The following is a 19,540-nucleotide window of genomic DNA, read 5'->3' on the forward strand; positions in this document are numbered from 1 at the left end:
CTCCAGCAACTTTTATGTGTGGTGGTTAGTAGATGGTCTTTTTGTTGTTCAGTCTCTCCTTTCACAGCTGCTGTGTCAGAATCAGAATTGGGTTTAAACTGGCATATGTTATGAAATTTGTTGACTTTATGGCAGCAGTACTTGATAAACGTAGAGGGGAAAAAACTGAATTATAGTAAGTGTGTCTGCATATGTGTGTGTATATTTAAAATAAGTAGTGTACAAAAATGGGGTGAGGGGGGAAGCTGTTCCTGATTGCTGAGCATGTGCCTTCAGTCTTCTGTACCTGTTTCTGTCGGGAACAATGAGAAGAGGGTATATCCTGGGTGGTGAGGGTCCTCAATGATGGACACTGTCTGCCTAAGGCAGGGGTCCCCAGCCCTTTTTGCACCACAGACTGGTTTAATATTGACAATATTCTTGTGGACCGGCTGATGAGGGGGTGGTTAATCACGACCGTAATATAGGTGATAAGTCAACTATAAGTCACTTAAGTGGCTAATACATTCAATTTCGTTTCTAAAAGGGTTTATCTAACGAATTTAATATTAAATACACCACATATTTTCCTCGCATGAATATAGTGATAAGTCAATTATAAGTCACTTATAAGTCAATAGCATCATAATATTCGCAGAGATATGACGCTGGAAATGGAAGCATTGTTTTCAGTGCTTTTGTGTCTATCTCAGGATATTCAGCCTTGACTTTGATCCAGAATGCTGGCAGAGATGTTATGTCAAACATACTTTTCAGCCCACCGTCATTTGCAAGCTCGAGGAGTTGATCTTCTTCCCGCGCTGACATGGATGATTCACCGGGGATATTCACAAATGAGTTATGGACCCATTCTTTTGTACGTCTTGGGTCATTTGCGGTTGGGAAGTAACGCTTGAATTCTGTCGACAGCGAAGATAGGTGATCGCGCACTAGCTGTGAGAAGGACAGTGCTTCGATGTCCTCTGCTATGTCATCGATTCTCCTTGAAACTGTGGTAACTGAAAGAGAAACCTGTGCCATCTTGTCAGCTGCAGCTTCTCCCAGCAGTCACGGCACATGTCCTTGGCAGCAGGCAGAATCAATTCTTCACCAACAGTGAAAGGCTTCTTAGCCTTAGCAATACGGCTAGACACTAAGCATGATGCTCTCAGAGCAACACACATCAAAGTTGCTGGTGAACGCAGCAGGCCAGGCAGCATCTCCAGGAAGAGGTGCAGTCGACGTTTCAGGCCGAGACCCTTCGTCAGGACTAAGTGAAGGAAGAGTGAGTAAGGGATTTGAAAGTTGGAGGGGGAGGGGGAGATCCAAAATGATAGGAGGAGGGGGAGGGATAGAGCCAAGAGCTGGACAGGTGATAGGCAAAAGGGGATACGAGAGGATCATGGGACAGGGGGTCCGGGAAGAAAGACAAGGGGGGGGGGAACCAGAGGATGGGCAAGAGGTATATTCAGAGGGACAGAGGGAGAAAAAGGAGAGTGAGAGAAAGAATGTGTGCATAAAAATAAGTAACAGATGGGGTACGAGGTGGAGGTGGGGCCTTAGCGGAAGTTAGAGAAGTCGATGTTCATGCCATCAGGTTGGAGGCTACCCAGACGGAATGTAAGATGTTGTTCCTCCAACCTGTGTGGCTTCATCTTTACAGTAGAGGAGGCCATGGATAGACATGTCAGAATGGGAATGGGATGTGGAATTAAAATGTGTGGCCACTGGGAGATCCTGCTTTCTCTGGCAGACAGAGCGTAGATGTTCAGCAAAGTGGTTTCCCAGTCTGCGTTGGGTCTCGCCAATATATAAAAGGCCACATCGGGAGCACCGGACGCAGTATATCACCCCAGTCGACTCACAGGTGAAGTGTTGCCTCGCCTGGAAGGACTGTTTGGGGCCCTGAATGGTGGTAAGGGAGGAAGTGTAAGGGCATGTGTAGCACTTGTTCCGCTTACACGGATAAGTGCCAGGAGGGAGATCAGTGGGGAGGGATGGGGGGGGGATGAATGGACAAGGGAGTTGTGTAGGGAGCGATCCCTGCGGAATGCAGAGAGAGGGGAAGAGGGAAAGATGTGCTTAGTGGTGGGATCCCGTTGGAGGTGGCGGAAGTTACGGAGAATAATATGTTGGACCCGGAGGCTGGTGGGGTGGTAGGTGAGGACCAGGGGAACCCTATTCCTAGTGGGATGGCGGGAGGATGGAGTGAGAGCAGATGTACGTGAAATGGGGGAGATGCGTTTAAGAGCAGAGTTGATAGTGGAGGAAGGGAAGCCCCTTTCTTTAAAAAAGGAAGACATCTCCCTCGTCCTAGAATGAAAAGCCTCATCCTGAGAGCAGATGCGGCGGAGACGGAGGAATTGCGAGAAGGGGATGGCGTTTTTGCAAGAGACAGGGTGAGAAGAGGAATAGTCCAGATAGCTGTGAGAGTCAGTAGGTTTATAGTAGACATCAGTGGATAAGCTGTCTCCAGAGACAGAGACAGAAAGATCTAGAAAGGGGAGGGAGGTGTCGGAAATGGACCAGGTAAACTTGAGGGCAGGGTGAAAGTTGGAGGCAAAGTTAATAAAGTCAACGAGTTCTGCATGCTTGCAGGAAGCAGCGCCAATGCAGTTGTCGATGTAGCGAAGGAAAAGTGGGGGACAGATACCAGAATAGGCATGGAACATAGATTGTTCCACAAAGCCAACAAAAAGGCAGGCATAGCTAGGACCCATATGGGTGCCCATAGCTACACCCTAGAATGAAAAGCCTCATCCTGAGAGCAGATGCAGCGCATCTGCTCTCAGGATGAGGCTTTTCATTCTAGGTCCGCCGCATCTGCTCTCAGGATGAGGCTTTTCATTCTAGGATGAGGGAAATGTCTTCCTTTTTTAAAGAAAGGGGATTCCCTTCCTCCACTATCAACTCTGCTCTTAAACGCATCTCCCCCATTTCACGTACATCTGCTCTCACTCCATCCTCCCGCCACCCCACTAGGAATAGGGTTCCCCTGGTCCTCACCTACCACCCCACCAGCCTCCGGGTCCAACATATTATTCTCCGTAACCTCCGCCACCTCTCTCCCCCTCTCTCTGCATTCCGCAGGGATCGCTTCCTACACAACTCCCTTGTCCATTCGTCCCCCCCATCCCTCCCCACTGATCTCCCTCCTGGCACTTATCTATGTAAGCGGAACAAGTGCTACACATGCCCTTACACTTCCTCCCTTACCACCATTCAGGGCCCCAAACAGTCCTTCCAGGCGAGGCAACACTTCACCTGTGAGTCGACTGGGGTGATACACTGCGTCCGGTGCTCCCGATGTGGCCTTTTATATATTGGCGAGACTCGATGCAGACTGGGAGACCGCTTTGCTGAACATCTATGCTCTGTCCGCCAGAGAAAGCAGGATCTCCCAGTGGCCACACATTTTAATTCCACATCCCATTCCCATTCTGACATGTCTATCCACGGCCTCCTCTACTGTAAAGATGAAGCCACACTCAGGTTGGAGGAACAACACCTTATATTCCGTCTGGGTAGCCTCCAACCTGATGGCATGAACATCGACTTCTCTAACTTCCGCTAATGCCCCACCTCCCCCTCGTACCCCATCTTTTATTTATTTTTATACACATTCTTTCTCTCACTCTCCTTTTTCTCCCTCTGTCCCTCTGAATATACCTCTTGCCCATCCTCTGGTTTCCCCCCCCCCTTGTCTTTCTTCCCGGACCTCCTGTCCCATGATCCTCTCGTATCCCCTTTTGCCTATCACCTGTCCAGCTCTTGGCTCTATCCCTCCCCCTCCTGTCTTCTGCTATCATTTTGGATCTCCCCCTCCCCCTCCAACTTTCAAATCCCTTACTCACTCTTCCTTCACTTAGTCCTGACGAAGGGTCTCGGCCTGAAACGTCGACTGCACCTCTTCCTACAGATGCTGCTTGGCCTGCTGCGTTCACCAGCAACTTTGATATGTGTTGCTTGAAGTTCCAGCATCTGCAGAATTCCTGTTGTTTATGCTCTCAGAGCAGCAGCATTTATGGAGGTGGTGGCTCTCAGCACTTGTTTCTGTCCTGTTTGCTCACGTTTTTTCTGGTCAAAAGACTCAACTGGTTTGTCTTTAAGTGCAGGGTGCTTGGACTCAAGGTGCTGAAGCAGTTTTGAGGGCTTCATTGCCTCATTAGACAGCTTGTCTCCACATATCACACACAGGGGGCTTGGAGCGTGCGAGTCACCGGTTGCAATAAAGCCATATTTTATGTACGACTCCTCGTATTTTCTTTTGAAGGAGGCTTTCTTATTTTTTGCAGTCTTGGCCTCAGCTGTCGCTGCGTTATCATCATCGTTAAGCCTTTTATGTCCCCTACCACCTCTTCCAAAGAAACTCTCAAGCGACGTTTGTTTTTCACTCATAGGGTAGTTGTACTTATTGATGACCTTGCGTGGGTAATGACCTTGTGTGCGTTCAAGTTCAACAGTGGGCGTGACAGGGAATGAGGAAAGGTGCAGCTAACTCGTATCGTTTCATATCGCCAAATCATATTGTTTCCTCGCGGCCCGGTGGTTGGGTACCACTATCCTAAGGCATAGCTCCTTGAAGATGTCTTTGATACTACGGAGGCTCAGTACACATGATGGAGCTAACTAATTTTACGAGTTTCCGCAATTTCATGTTCTAGTTCATGTTGGCTTCATCCAGTACACTGGTGTACCTGTCCTTCCAGCTGATCCTCAAAATCCTTAGTAAGGATCTTTGGTGTTAGTGCGACAGGACATAGGAGGTATAACAGCACTGGAAGAAAAAGGGCTGTTCTTCTTTATGCCTGAATGACACTAATTCTCCTCCACATGCCCCCGCCCCCCCCCCCCCCCCCATGAGGTTTTGGGATCTCATAGCAATGTACAAGATTCTAACAGGACTGGACAGTGTAGATGCAGGAAGAATGTCCCTGATTGCTGTAGGACCAGGATTCATGTTCTTTAAGGATAAGAGGTGAGATTTTAGACCTGAAATGAGAAGCTTCCCCCTCAGATGGTGGTGACCCTGTGGAATTACCTACCGCCATGATGCTGCCACAAGTAACCTTTTTATTGTATCTGTGCATACGTGGACTTGTGCATATGACAATAAATGCGACTTTGTCTACCAACTAAATCATTAAACATATTCGGGAAGGAATAGAATGTGTTCTAAAAATTGCAAGGATCATGGGGAGAAGTTTGTAGTAGGGTACTGAGTTTTGATTATTGGCCATGATTGTGGTCAAATGGAGGTGCAGGCTCAGATGGCTGACTTCTATTTTTCTATCTTTCCATAATTAAATGTTCTGGAGTCTTTTCAACATGTTAATTGTCTGAGGCACTTACAAAAGTGACTGTACTTCATAAGTGTTGTAATGTTGTTATAGATTACCAACCATATTGAGTAAGTTGCTAAATTTGCTACCATGTGAGTCAGTTAAAATGGTGCTGCTTATCAGGGACAATGGCATTTGCAGACATTCAATTAGAACATAGAATGGTACTGCATAATCATAGGAATTTCGGTCTACAAAGTTGTGCTGAGCTAGTTAAATTAGTAAATATATGCTCAACTAAACTAATCCCTCCGCTGGCTACACAATGTCTCTGTCCATACATTTCCTGCACGTTCATATGCCTATCAGAGAGCCTCTTAAACACCTTATTCATATGCTGCCTGGGGTGGTGATGGAAGCAAATATTCCAAGCCAATTTCCAGTTGGTAGTGTGGTATGTCTGTATCTTGATAATCTAATGCCTAGATACCACACCAATGAAATGTGGTCTTTATCATTACTAGCTGTGAACCAAACCAGACTTTCATGCCTCAGAGCCATTGAAGACATGTAAAGCTGGATGAAAAATAACCATTATGCATTCGAGGAGGAACTGTATAAATGCTTGAAGGGAAAGCAAAGGTTGTAAGGGATCCTGGTATTGACCAGTATGCTGTATAAGGATGGATACTGAGAGTTGGTAGCTGTTTTCCAATACTACTTGGCTGACTATTATTTGATTGTAGGATATTTGCATAAATACCAATAAATCCCCTCATAATGGCCGAAGATTGTAGTTCATTAGGAGAGAAGCAGCATTTTGGCCTTTCTGAAGTTTTAGAAAGTGTGCGGAACACAGACAATTGTAATCTTTTTCACTTACGATGGAACTAGTGGGAAAAACTGCATGGGGGATAAACTCCAAATTTCACCTGTAACTCGTAGTCCTGTTCTTGTAGATCAACAGTTTTATGAGGAGAACAAACCATTTACGTGTCTGGACGGCTCAAAAACCATTCCTTTCCATGAGGTGAACGATGATTACTGTGATTGCAAGGATGGCTCGGATGAACCAGGTTAGATGAACTCATTTAAAAATTGAACTAAGTTGAAAGTTTGATTACTTCTGCATTACTAGTTGAGTGATTCGTTCTTCATTTTGCATGTTTATGTGTTAGTGTATTGTACAGACGACTCCCATGGGGGGGGGGGTGGAGAGATGGCGGGTGATCATTGTTTAGTAAAATAAGAACCTGTATTACATTTTTCTGTAACTCAAAACCACATTTGTATGCACATCAAGAAATACATTTAAAAACAAAGTTTGGATAACTTGTGATTTCTTCAAGGACGAATTTCTGTAACTTGAATGGCCTTAACGCAGTGTAGTCTCCTGGTGTCAATAAAATGGAAGACAATAATTTCTAAGATTAGTATGTTATCAAAAGAAGTTTGTCCTCTATGCATACTTGTTAGTAATAAGATCTAATAATAATTTTTTGACATGTTTCTTTTTCTGAGGGCAGTTGGTGTGCTAATTTCTAAAGCATTTGATGGGTACAGATTGTAAGTGTATCTCATCTGCAAAAACTAATTTTATATCCAGTGTAATGTATTTATATTTAACAGATAGAATAGCTTATGAGCTAAGTGTTTCAGTGATCTATGTAGGAGAACTAAAGAAACTTGTCACTTTTTGTTACATAAATATGGGACTAGTGGTGTCATTAAAATTTGCATTTGGGGTACTTATAAAATTTCAAGATTATATTACATCTTGAATTATCCTAAGTTCCTTCTTGAAGTGTCATCCTTAAACCTGTTTTTTTGAAGGTGGTGTTCTTATTAAGTGTTGTTAGCAAATTTATTTTTGTTGAAAATTCAGAGTGTAAGACTGTCACTTTTAAGTGCAAATTTAATTTGCCCGTGCAGGTTTGTTAATGTACCAGTTTATAAACTTGCCTGTTCCACATGGTGCTGCTGATGGTCATCTAAAGTGATGGAGCTGTGAGCCTGTTTTTTCTCTCACTGTGGGGAATGGACTCTTAACAGCTGCATAGAGCCAAGTATGATGTTTGCTAACTCACAATGGTAAATCTTCTGGAATTTGCCATCATCTGGAGCTCAGTGCCAGATGCATAGGTGGGGCAAAATTTATTGGGTGCATCCAGGAGAGTTTCTTGATGCAGGATGTAGCTTATCCAACAAAGGAAGGAGACCTCCTCAAGCTTGAATTGAGGAATGAGCCTGCCCTTGTGATCAGAGCTTCAGTGGGAGAGCATTTTGGGAACAGTGATCATAATTCCCCAAGTTTTCAGATAGACATGGATGCAGTTAAGACTCAAACTCGAGAGTGTCTAGTTATGACAATGTTTCATAGGAGTTGGGAACACGTGTTGGGAGCAGTTGTTAATAGGAAAGGCCACATCTGACATAAAGGTCGGCTGGTCATAGTTCAGGACCAAATTGTTCTTCTGAGGCAAAAGGCAAGGATTGCAAGGTTTGGGAACCTTGATGAGATGTGTTGTAAAGTTAGTCAAAAAGCAAAACAAAGCATACACAAGGTCTAGGAAGTTGAAGTTGGTTAGCTCCTCAGAGGAATATTAATTCAGTAGGAGAAGACAAGAGCAAATGGAGGCCACATGACTCACTGATGAATGGGATTAAAGGTTATTTTATACATTAAAAACAATAGGGTAACCAAGGATTGGATAGGATTACTTAAAGGCCAAAATTATGCCTAGAACCAGAGGCAATGGCTGAGGTAAGCAAGTACTTTGCATTGGTATTTACCAAGAAGGATAGCAAGATAACTGATAATCTAGGGTATGTTGATATCGAGGAGGAAATGATGGGTCTCCAGGCTCCATTGCTGTCTTATCTTGTGCACAGATCTTTAATGCCTTCTGTATGTCCAAGTACTTTGCCTCTCCTGGTTCACCTACATTCAAGCTGTTTATTGCATCAAAAGCCCTTGTGTTTATCAAACACTATTTCCCTTTTGTAAAACTGTAACTGCATGATTGTGCTACGATTTGCCAATACCAACAAAGTGGATTCCAGGAATTTCCCAATGACAGGAGCAGATCTATTGTGAACTATGCCTCACTTTTTTCAATATATTAACCAAGGCTGAGTTTTGCCCTGATGTCTTTTGCCATTTGTTCTGAGGTTGATTTATAAAGAAATACTGCAGTGCCATTTTGAACTGATCGGGTCATTTTTCCTGTTGTCCTGGCTGATTACATTAATGCTAACATGATTTTTTTTTAAAAAAAGAATATCTCTGACTGTGGCAAATTCATATATGCTGATTATCTTCTGTATTTCCACAATGTGGTTATAGTTCATTGTCTGTGAAATGCTTAAAGAGCTCCTGAGGTTGTAAACAGCAGTATATAAATCCAGCCTGTGTACACCAGCTGCCCATTGTGGTAGTGTGGCGGGTAAATTACAGGATTCGCCTCCTTTTGGGCCATTTATTTGTACAAGATCCCAGCTGGGAATATAACATAAAATTTATGCAATGAAATAAAATATAGTTAATGCTCTTTTGCCCCCCCCCCACGGAAATGTGGGGAATCTACTGTATGTCAGCTGTATCCCTGTGTGTTCTCTGTGAATCTGTAACAGGGAGAAGTCAGGAGAATGGGATTGAGAGGGAAGATAAAATCAAATGCCAGAGCGGAATCAATGGACCAAATGAATTCATTGTAGAGAACCTTCTCCTGCAGAGAGTCTGATTTTTTTTTTTGAACTCCCTTTATGGAATGACTAACTGTGCTTTGAGTTGTTAATACCTGATCTGAATTCCCTTTACTAGGAACATCAGCCTGTCCAAATGGCAGCTTCCACTGCACCAATGCAGGCCACAGACCTCGGTACATTCCCTCTTCCCGTGTGAATGATGGCATATGTGGTAAGTGCTCTTATAACTGGTGGGCAGAAATAGACTGCACTCTGATCTTAGAACATTTTTTCTTTAATTAAAATTTGTTCTAAAGAGGAGAAAACGTTTTTATTGTTAGTATCTTATATTCACTCTAACAGCAGCACTGTATTCTGCATTATTGATATACTGATGTAGTGAAATGATCTGCATGGATGACATGCAAAACAAACTTTTATTGTACTTCAGTACATGTGGCAATAGTGAACCAATCTGCATTAAATACGTTCTTCATGGAGGCATAGAGCCAGCTGACTGAGCTGCCATTCTGGCTCCAGGTTTTCTGGATAGTGGTTCAGTGTACCATAAAGTATTTCTGCCAACTTTTACAAATTTGGCTTCTCATTGAAGTGAGTAGTGATTGGATGCTTCAGGGATAAGCAGTCACTGGGGGCAAGAATTCTAGGAATGATTGAATGTAGTTCTCTTTGACCCAGGAGTGCAGTCCTGTGAAAAAACCTCTTGAATCCTGTACATAAATACAAGAGATCTTGCAGAAGCTGGAAATCCAGAGTAACATGCAAAATGCTCGAGGAAGTAAGCTGGTCAGGCAGTATCAATGAAAAGGAATGAAGAGTCAGTTTTTTTTAAGGTTGAACCACTTTATCAGGGCTTGATGAAGGATCTCAGCCCAAAGTGTTGACTTGTTGCTTCTTTCCATAGATGCAGTCTGACCTGAGTTCCTCCAGCATTTTGTGTATGTTACTCTTGAATCCCGTGTTCTTGATCTGGACCAACTGACCTTGTATCATATTTGTCATTTGCTATTGGCATGGAGGAGTCTAAAAACCATTTCCACAACAATTTTTATTTAATTTATGTGGTTTGCATGCTTTTATTACAAGATCAGCGTATTCCAGCTATATCAAAAACTGCTCTTTAAATAAATCATGAACACTTTTCTCAATACAAAGCTATAAAAGGACAAGTTTGCCATAAGTGGAACTGCACAAATGACTCATTAAGTTAATATTAATGTAAGTTGTGGTTGCAGGAATGAGGTATTGTCTTTAAGATCTTGTTAGCATTGATAGTATTGTAATGTTAGCACTCCTTTCGAGAGGAGTAGAATATAAAAGCAAGGATGTAATGCTGAGGCTTCAGAAGACATTGCCACCAGCTTGGAATATGGTGAACAATTTTGGGCCTCTATCTAAGAAAGGATGGGCTAGCATTGGAGAAGGTCCAGAGGAAGTTCACAAGAATAATTTCAGGAATGAAAGGGTTACATATGAGGAGCGTTTGATGGTTCTGGGCCAATCCTCACTGGAGTTTAGAAGAATGAGGGGAGAATCTCATTAAAATCTTTCAAACAATGAAAGGCCTAGATTGATTGGACCTGGAGAGGATGTTTCTTATAGTGGGATAGTCTCGGACCAGAGGGCACAGCCGCACAATACAAGGATGTCCTTTTAGCACAGAGATGTGAAGGAATTTCTTTAGACAGAGAGTGGTGAGCCTGTAGAATTCATGGCTGTGGAGGCCAAGTTATGAGGTACAGTATATTTAAGGGAGATATTGATAGGTTCTTGATTAGTAAGGGCATCAAGTGTTTCCGGAAGATGGCAGGAGAATGGTATTGAGAGGGATTACAAGACTCAATAGGCCAAAATGGCCTAATTCTGCTCCTTTGTCTTAAGGTATTCTGAATGATTTCAGAATGACTAGCGAAACTTCTTATTTGCAGTTCTGTATATATTACTAATAAATATTCATAAAGCACTAAAAATTCAGTTACTGATCAATAACCCTTAGTTAACCTTTCCTATGACTCAATGGGCTCTTATTTGTAAATGTGTTGAAAGAATCACTTTATAAATAGGAATAAACATTGCTTTGCTTTTGGTGCAAAGTTTTTGTTCTAGAGCACAGCAAACTTAATGCACTTAATCTATTCATACTAGTGGTTGGGAAGATGTAGCTTAGACCTTTTGGTAAACTGATATATCTGTACTTGCGTGATTCCTTTAGTTCACCATGATCTGTGTCCACTTAGAAATACAGCATGGTTATGGGCTCTTCCAGCCCAGCAAGCCTGTGCTGGCCAATTGTACCCGTGTGACCAATTAAGCTAATAATCAACCTGTATGTCTTTGAAATGCACTCGGAAGGAACCCACGTGGTCATAGGGAGAATGTACAAATTCCTCATAGACCGTGACAGGGATTCAACTTGAGTCACTGACAGTGTAATAGTGTTATGCTAACCGCTACACTAACGTGCCACTCCTATCTCATTTCTATCTCATGTCTGCTTCAACAGCAGGCAGTGGCTATCAAAGCGCTGTGATGAAGATGCCGATTATGTTCAGGAGAACATCAGAGTCATAGAATGCTGCAGCACAGAAGCAAACTCTTTGATCCATCCGGTCCAGGCCTCACCGATATCTTATACAACTTCAACATAACATCCCAACTCCTGTACTCTAAAAGCTGATTTATGAAGGCCAATGTGCCAAAAGCTCTCCTTATGACTCTATCTACATGTGATGCCATTTTGAAGGAATTACGGATCCGTATTCTCAGATCCATCTGTTCTATTGCACTCTTCAATGGTCACCATCTAATCTATTAAAATCATTGGGTATATTCAGATTTTGTGGACTTACTTGAAAAGTTAAATGGCACTTGTTAGTTTTCAAAACCTTATCACCCTGACAAATTAGTGATGGCAAACTTGGTGTTATCACAACTAAGGTTTATTCTGACAGGTTTGTATCAAGGAAAGATATTTGATACTTGGATTAATAGTTCGGTGCTAGTTGCGGTTAAGATTATTCCATGCTGCTAGTTGAGGCATAGTCGTGTCCATTTTTTCCTTAAAAGCAAATCAAGCTGTGTTTCAAGATGTTGGACCACTGGTCAATGGATGTATTGTAAGCAGCACTAAGCCAATCTGTTTCATGGTTTTCACTACTGAGCACAGCTGGCAAGCTCTTTTCATCTGGTCCTGAGTAGGAAACAAACATGAATTCCTGCTACACACATCAAAGTTGCTGGTGAACGCAGCAGGCCAGGCAGCATCTCTAGGAAGAGGTACAGTCGACGTTTCGGGCCGAGACCCTTCGTCAGTCCTGAGATGCTACCTCTTCCTAGAGATGCTGCCTGGCCTGCTGCATTCACCAGCAACTTTGATGTGTGTTGCTTGAATTTCCAGCATCTGCAGAATTCCTCGTGTATGAATTCCTGCTCTTGACTGCTTTTCAAACCATCCAAGTTGACAATTCTTACTAAGATTTAATTTATAACCTGAAAAGAGACTAAATTGTGCTAATAACTCTAAAACAGCAGGGATGGATTTTTGAGGATTAGAAATATATAAAAGTAAGTCATCAGCATAGAGTGATATTTTATGGGACTTTAAGCCCTGAGTTATCCCAGTAATGTTTGGAGATTCTCGAATGGCAATTGCAAGAGGTTCTAATGCAATATCAAGTAATAAAGGACTAAGAGGACAACCTTGTCGAGTACCTTGAAAAAGAGGGAAAAAAGGTGAGCTTAGAGAGTTGGTACGGACCGAGGCCACAAGAGAATGATATAACAGTTTGATCCAGGATATAAATTTCGAGCTAAAATTAAACATTTCAAGCACCTTAAATAAGTAAGGCCATTCTACTCTATCAAAAGCTTTCTCAGCATCTAAAGAGATAACACACTCAGGAACATTTTGTGAGGGGGTATAAACAATATTTAACAGTGTGCAAATGTTATAAAAAGAGTAACGACCTTTAATAAAACCCGTTTGGTCTTCCGAAATAATAAAAGGAAGTACTTTTTCCTAATCTGTTTGCTAATAACTTAGAAAAAACTTTAGAATCAACATTTAATAAAGATATTGGTCTATAAGATGCACATTGAGCAGGATCTTTATCCTTCTTTAATATTAGAGAGATTGACACTTTATTGAAAGATTCGGGAAGTTTACCAAGTTTTAATGAAGCCTCAAAAACCCAACAGAACCAAGGAATTAATGAAGGTGCAAAACATTTATAAAATTCTACGGTAAACCCATCAGGGCCAGGAACTTTCCCCAAATTCATAGAGGAAATAACATTCTTAATCTCATCAGTGGTAATGGGAGTATCTAACATAGAAGACATATCCTGTGAAATCTCAGGGAAGTCTAGGTTATCTAAAAAAATTATTCATATATTTAGAGTCTCGAGGAGACTCTGATATAAGGAAGAATAAAAATCACAGAAGGTTTGATTAATCCCCGCATGATCAAGTATCAGTCGGTCATTTTGGTTATAAATCTGATTAATTTGAGATTTAGCATAATTAGACTTCAATTGATTAGCCAGCAGTTTGCCAATTTTGTCACTGTGTACATAAAATTCACTACTTGTTTTCTTTAATTGGTTTATAATCGAGGACGAAAGTAATAAACTGTGTTCCATTTGAAGTTCAGTTCTTTGTTTATATAACTCCTCAGAGGGAGCTGTAACATATTTCTTATCAATTTCATTAATCTTGTCCACAATTACCAACTCCTCCTGCTTCAGCTTCTTCCTCAAAGTAGCAGAATACGAGATAATCTGACCACGAATATAAGCTTTAAAAGTATCCCAAAGAATGTTCACAGAAATATCCTCTGTATAGTTGATTGTAAAAAAAGAGATCAATATGTTCATTCATAAAGTTAACAAAGTCCGGGTCCTGAAGCAACAGCGAATTAAAACGCCATTGTCTATTATTTTCTGTATTGGCCAGAATTTTAATAGAAAGCTTAAGTGGAGCATGGTCCGAAATGGTTATAGAGTCATAATCACATTTAATCACTGAAGAAATAAGACGAGAGTCAGTAAAGAAATAATCAATTCTTGAATAGGAATGGTGAACATGTGAAAAAAAAGAAAAATCTTTTTCCTGAGGATGCAGAAAATGCCAAATGTCCGTCGACCCAGAATCAGAGAGGAATGAATTAATCAAAGTTGCAGATTTATTAGGTAAGGTCCGTAGAGGAGCCGAACGGTCCAAAGCTGGAGATAAACAGATGTTAAGATCTCCGCCCCAGATCAATGAAAACTCATTCAAATTCGGGAACTGATTGAATAATGATTTCTAAAATTCCAGACAGTCCATATTAAGAGCATAAACATTAACCAAAACTACCTTTTTATTAAATAGTAGACCACTAACCAGTAGAAATCTACCATTCGGATCAGAAATAATATGTTGTATAAAAGTAACTGAGGAGTCTATAAAAATAGAGACGCCTCGAATCTTAGCGTTGGAGTTCGAATGAAACTGTTGTTCCTTCCAGAATTTAAAAAAACATAGTCTGTCCCCCCTCCACACATGGGTCTCTTGTAAAAATAAAGTTTGCGCTTTAAGTCTCCGGAACACTTTAAAAACTTTTTTCCTTTTAATAGGATGATTAAGACTATTAGTATTCCAGGAGACAAAATTAATAATAGACTCCATAAACCCTAAAGTCAACCCGCAACAAGGAGGATTGACGATAGGCTCGACCCATGAACCCGGAAAGGGAACAGAACAGATAAGAGATACCGGGAAGGAGAACGCAACCAATACTTCAATAGTGTACATAGCCCAAGAAGAAAAAAACTAAAACGTGAAGCCTCTCCCACCACCCCCCACCCCATGACCCCAAGGCTAAATCTAACACAGACCAGCCAGAAAGAAGCAAGCACTAAAACTACCCCCATGACTTCCGGTATACGCTCCCTAAAAAAAGTGTAAATATAAAAAAGATCAGCTAGTTATAAAACAGTAAAAGAATAAAAAAAGGTAAATCAATTAAAACAAACACTTAATATAACAGAGAAAAAGCCAGGAAATATAAAAAAAATCTGCAACAAACCCCAGACCCTATGAGTAAACAAAAAAAGAAATGAGATTATTAACATAAACTAGTTATGAAAACCTACAAAAAGAAATAAATTTAAAAACTACAAAATTTAAGGCCTCAAAGGAAATACGTAGAATGACGGTGAGGGAATAACCACCCAGAATCCCCTGGAAAAAAGAAAGGAATGACGCAGATAGAAAGCAAGTTTAGCAACCATATTAATTAATCAAAAATAAACTTTTCTGCCCATATAAGGCAAAAAAAAAATTAAAACTGACAAATTCACAACCTCCGATCAAACGGAGATAGTTAAAAATTACAATTAAGATGTTGAAGGTGAAAATTGATCCAGATAACTCTGGGCATCCGATGGAGATTCAAAAAAACGGAGGGCTCCATCCAACGTACGAATCCTTAGACGTGCAGAGTAAAGCAACGCTGGTTTTAAATCCATCTTGTAGAGTTCCGACATCACAGATCTGTAACGAACCCGTTGATCCCGAATTGGTTTACTGAAATCCTCCACGAATCGGAACTTAAGATCCAAAAAATCAATGTAACCTTTAGATTGAACGAAACGAAGCAGTTTCTCCTTGTCCTGAAAGTAATGAAAACGTAAGATGACATGTCGAGGTTTATCTAATTTAGATGAGTATGATGGAACTCTGTGAACACGATCCAATAACGGTGGTTGGTCAGGAAATACAGTAGGAAATGCATCTTTTAAAAGTTGAGAAAAATACTTCATAGGGTTATCAGATTCAACAGCTTCACGCACCCCAATCATTCGAAGATTCTGCCGTCGCATTCTGGATTCTAAGTCAGAGTTTTTAAAGGTCAGAAAGTCAAGTTTCTTCTTCATCACATTAATTGTTTCTTCGATTTTCTCCATCTTAAGCTCACTTTGTTGTGTGGATTTTTGAAGAACAAATATAGCCGACTGATGTTCCGTAATAGATGTTTGTATCTTATCGATTGAATCGGCAATTTTCTGGAAATTAATTGAAATTTCCGCACGAATCAGCTCCGTAACAGAGGTTGAAATTTCCCTTTGAATTAGCTCCGATATAGCTTTCAAAGTTAGCGGTGGTTCAGTCGGAGGAAAATCGGTACCTTTTGGTCTAACCGGAGGTTTGCCGTCCTTCCCGTTTTTTCCATTCATAGACGTAGCAGACCTTAAGCGCATCCGATTATCAAAGAGCACAATTTATTTCAAAATATTGTAAAAGTTGATGCCTTAATGGTTAATTAAAATATAGCTGATCATAAGAAGAAAAACTCAGAGGTAATGGAGCGAGTCAAGAACACGACTTCACTCCATGAGCTCTACCGGAAGTTCCTCCAAGTTGACAATTCAAAGCAAATAATTCTGTATCATGCATATATTACAAGGGTTTGGTGATTTAAGTTACTGGGTGAGTTTCTAATGGCCTGTAAATTTGAAAGCTCAGATTCTACCACAACATCATTGGTTTTTAAGTACAGTGAATTCTGTTTAATTGGGACACATTGGAACTAGTATGGTTTGGCCCAATTAGCGGCTGCCCCAATTAGCTGAAGCTTTGTGAAAATAGTTAAAAAGGTATTTAAAAAAAAAAGACAAACTACCATTTAACTGAGTAACAAATTATGCATTTAAATGAAATGTAGAACAAATTAGAACACCACCAGTGCTACTCCAGAACTATAAAACCGTTAGTTCCTCATAGTAATCGCTGGAAGAATTCACCCGGTGCATGTTATGTGTATGGTGTGTCTAGGGAGAGGTAGCACCTCTGATTCTAGGGCAGTGCACTCACCTTTGGTCCCCAATGGGCAGCCAAGTAGCTATTTGCATTCAACTGCAGTACACCACTTCTAAAGCAGGTGAGAGTAGCCGGTGGGCCTCATACCCTGGTGAAATAGGAACATGTCTGTCCTGGCATGTAAAGGTGGCTCAAGGGTACTGGATCGATGAGATCCAACTGCCAAGAAGGTGGTTCTGCAATGCTTCATGGAAAATGAAGGGCATGATAAGGTGCAGAAGAAATCATGGCGATTCACTGCAACCAAGGACAACCCTAGTTTATGACAACTATCTGTATCCCAACTTCCAATATCGAGAGACTGGAACGCTCAGTGCAATAGCTTTTCCACTTTAAAAACTCTCCTGGGCACGGTTCACTATCATTGTCAGATATCACAGACAACCAACACAGACATCTAGTGCACCAAAGGATACTTTCATACAATGCTTTTGATGATCACATCCTCCAGTTCTTCATTTTCATTGTAGCATTCAAGATGATTGTCAATACCTTAATTCTTCCTAGTTCCTAACTTGTTGAAGAGTGAAATCTCATAATTTTTCACTCCTGGCTGTTTCTGGCAACTCCAAGCCTGAATGGTTGAAATCACAGTTAACAAAACAATTCTAAATTGTTTTATGGCTCACGATCAAACTGTGGGTGGCATGGTCGTGTGGTGGTTAGCATAAAATTCTACAGCACTGGCGTCCTGGGTTTAATTCTCGATGTTGCCTGAAAGGAATTTGTACATTCTTTCCGTGACTGCATGGGTTTTGTCCAGCTGTTCTGGTTTCCTCCTATGGTCCAAAGATGTTAATTGGTCATTGTAAATTGTCTTCTGTTTAGACTATGGTAAAATTGGGGCTATGGGATGGTGCGGCTCGAAGGGCCAGCTGGCCTATTCCTCACTGTTTCTCAATAAATAAGTATTTCTCGCAAACTATCAATGACAAAAATCACTGGTTTTTGAACACAAACATGCAACTGATGCTATTTAAAAACTGTTTGCTCTGAGCATGGTGTAGTGTCTAAGTGAAACTATTCGGCAAGAATCTCCTGTCCAAATAAGTGCCTTGGGAATCCTGACAATGCTTGTTCTTTAAGAGTAGTCTCAAATAAGCGGCTGCACCGATTAGCTGATAGACCAATAACCCATAATCCACTGTAACTAAAATCTAGAATAAAATGCCAATTTTTGAATACCTGCTGGGCAGTTGGTAGAGTGGTAGATAGGATAATATGCACAGAAACCTTAGGGAGGGGAACCTAATTTCTGTAATAGTGTAGCTGAAATATGTGCTTCACTTTTGATAACTAATCTATTAGTGTTACTACTCAGATCAATATTGCTTGCTGAAATTTGTGTACCCTCTGCTGAGTTAGACTACAACTACTAATTCTGTACAACAGAGTCCCGGTGAAGGTTCTTGGCCCAAAATGTTGACTGTTTCAACCATAGACTCTGCTTGACCTGCTGAGTTCCTCCAACATTTTGTGTGTTCCATCTCCCATGTATGTGAATTTGTTGTAGCCCCTGTTCATTCTGCATTCCTTTGGATTTCAGTCCGTGGGCTTGGCTGAGTATTATGCTTTCCCACACAGGTTCTGGAAGAAAACTATTCACATCACTAGAAATATCATTTGGGTAGAGTTAAGTTCTCTAGAATTGTGCTCCTTCCTGAATTTAAATTGTGCTGGTCTGCTTGCAGGTCTAGGATTTGTATCAGACAGTTTTATCGAAATTCTTTTGGAAATTTGACACATCCTGACTAGTAAATTTTGGCCGACTTGGTTTAAATTCCCTTGGTTATATGTGTTCGGAGCCATTGATTCATAAGACTATTCTGTGAAGGTGTTCTGTGTTCTTTGTTCTTGAGGGTTTGGGGTGGGGGATGGATCACAGATAGTTTTCTTCTGCTAAGTGAGAGGAAGAGGCTATGTTGGTTAAGGAAGCCCCTCTGTTACTGTAGTGTGGTATCTCTCTAAGGGGTCACATGAGTAGCGGCAGTGCTATTGGTGTTGAGGAGTGTAATAGAACCATACTGAAACCATTGACAATGCGAAAGGTACAGTTTATTCTTGTAATTTTTTAAAATTGCGAATGCTGTTGTCTTGATATAAAAAAGACTGTTCATTTCTTGTCACTTTTGTAGATTGCTGTGATACCTCTGACGAGTACAACAGTGGGGCTTCGTGTATGAACACTTGCAAGTAGGTACTTCACGTTGATCTTCCAATATCAGTAATTGCATAAAGGATGAATATTGAAGGAATGTGTAAAGACTGGTGTCTGCAGGCCCGAGTCCCTATCTGCCAGAGGCTATCCTGGATTTAAAAGACTGTGTATGTGCATGGGTTGGATGGAGGAACAGTTTTTGCTTTTGTTTGTTGTGTTCTGCTGAGTATTGTGGGCAAGCTATGTTGGAGGCTGAATGTGTGGTGACATTGTGGGCTGCACCCAGCACATCCCTAGGAGTGTTGGTTGTTAATGCAAATGACACATTTCATTGTATGTTTCGATATACATGTGACAAATAAACTTGGATCTTGAATCTTGTTTATTCAACTGTGAAGGTCAATGTTAGCACAATATAAACCTGTGTCTTCGTAACAAATTTTGAACTTGGCTCAGTTGTAATTCTGCAAGGTAATGGCTTGGTTTTATTTCTGCAGAAATTAATATGTTCATCTCCTGTTATCTGCTTCTAAATGCGGTTGCTGGCTGCTTG

At 41.1% G+C, this 19,540-nt stretch overlaps 1 protein-coding gene across 2 annotated transcripts in view; it reads left to right on the forward strand.

Moving 5' to 3' along the window:
- prkcsh (PRKCSH beta subunit of glucosidase II) overlaps nt 1-19,540 on the forward strand; it is a 114,711-nt gene that overhangs the window by 7,640 nt on the left and 87,531 nt on the right. For both annotated transcript variants that reach the window (XM_072248167.1, XM_072248168.1), the window contains exons 2-4: nt 6,221-6,337; nt 9,085-9,180; nt 18,965-19,022. In XM_072248167.1, the coding sequence (XP_072104268.1) occupies nt 6,221-6,337; nt 9,085-9,180; nt 18,965-19,022 (271 nt within the window). The remainder of the gene's footprint in view (nt 1-6,220; nt 6,338-9,084; nt 9,181-18,964; nt 19,023-19,540) is intronic.

The sequence above is a fragment of the Mobula birostris genome, chromosome 32 (genome assembly GCF_030028105.1).
Source record: "Mobula birostris isolate sMobBir1 chromosome 32, sMobBir1.hap1, whole genome shotgun sequence".
In the NCBI taxonomy this organism is placed as follows: domain Eukaryota; kingdom Metazoa; phylum Chordata; class Chondrichthyes; order Myliobatiformes; family Myliobatidae; genus Mobula; species Mobula birostris.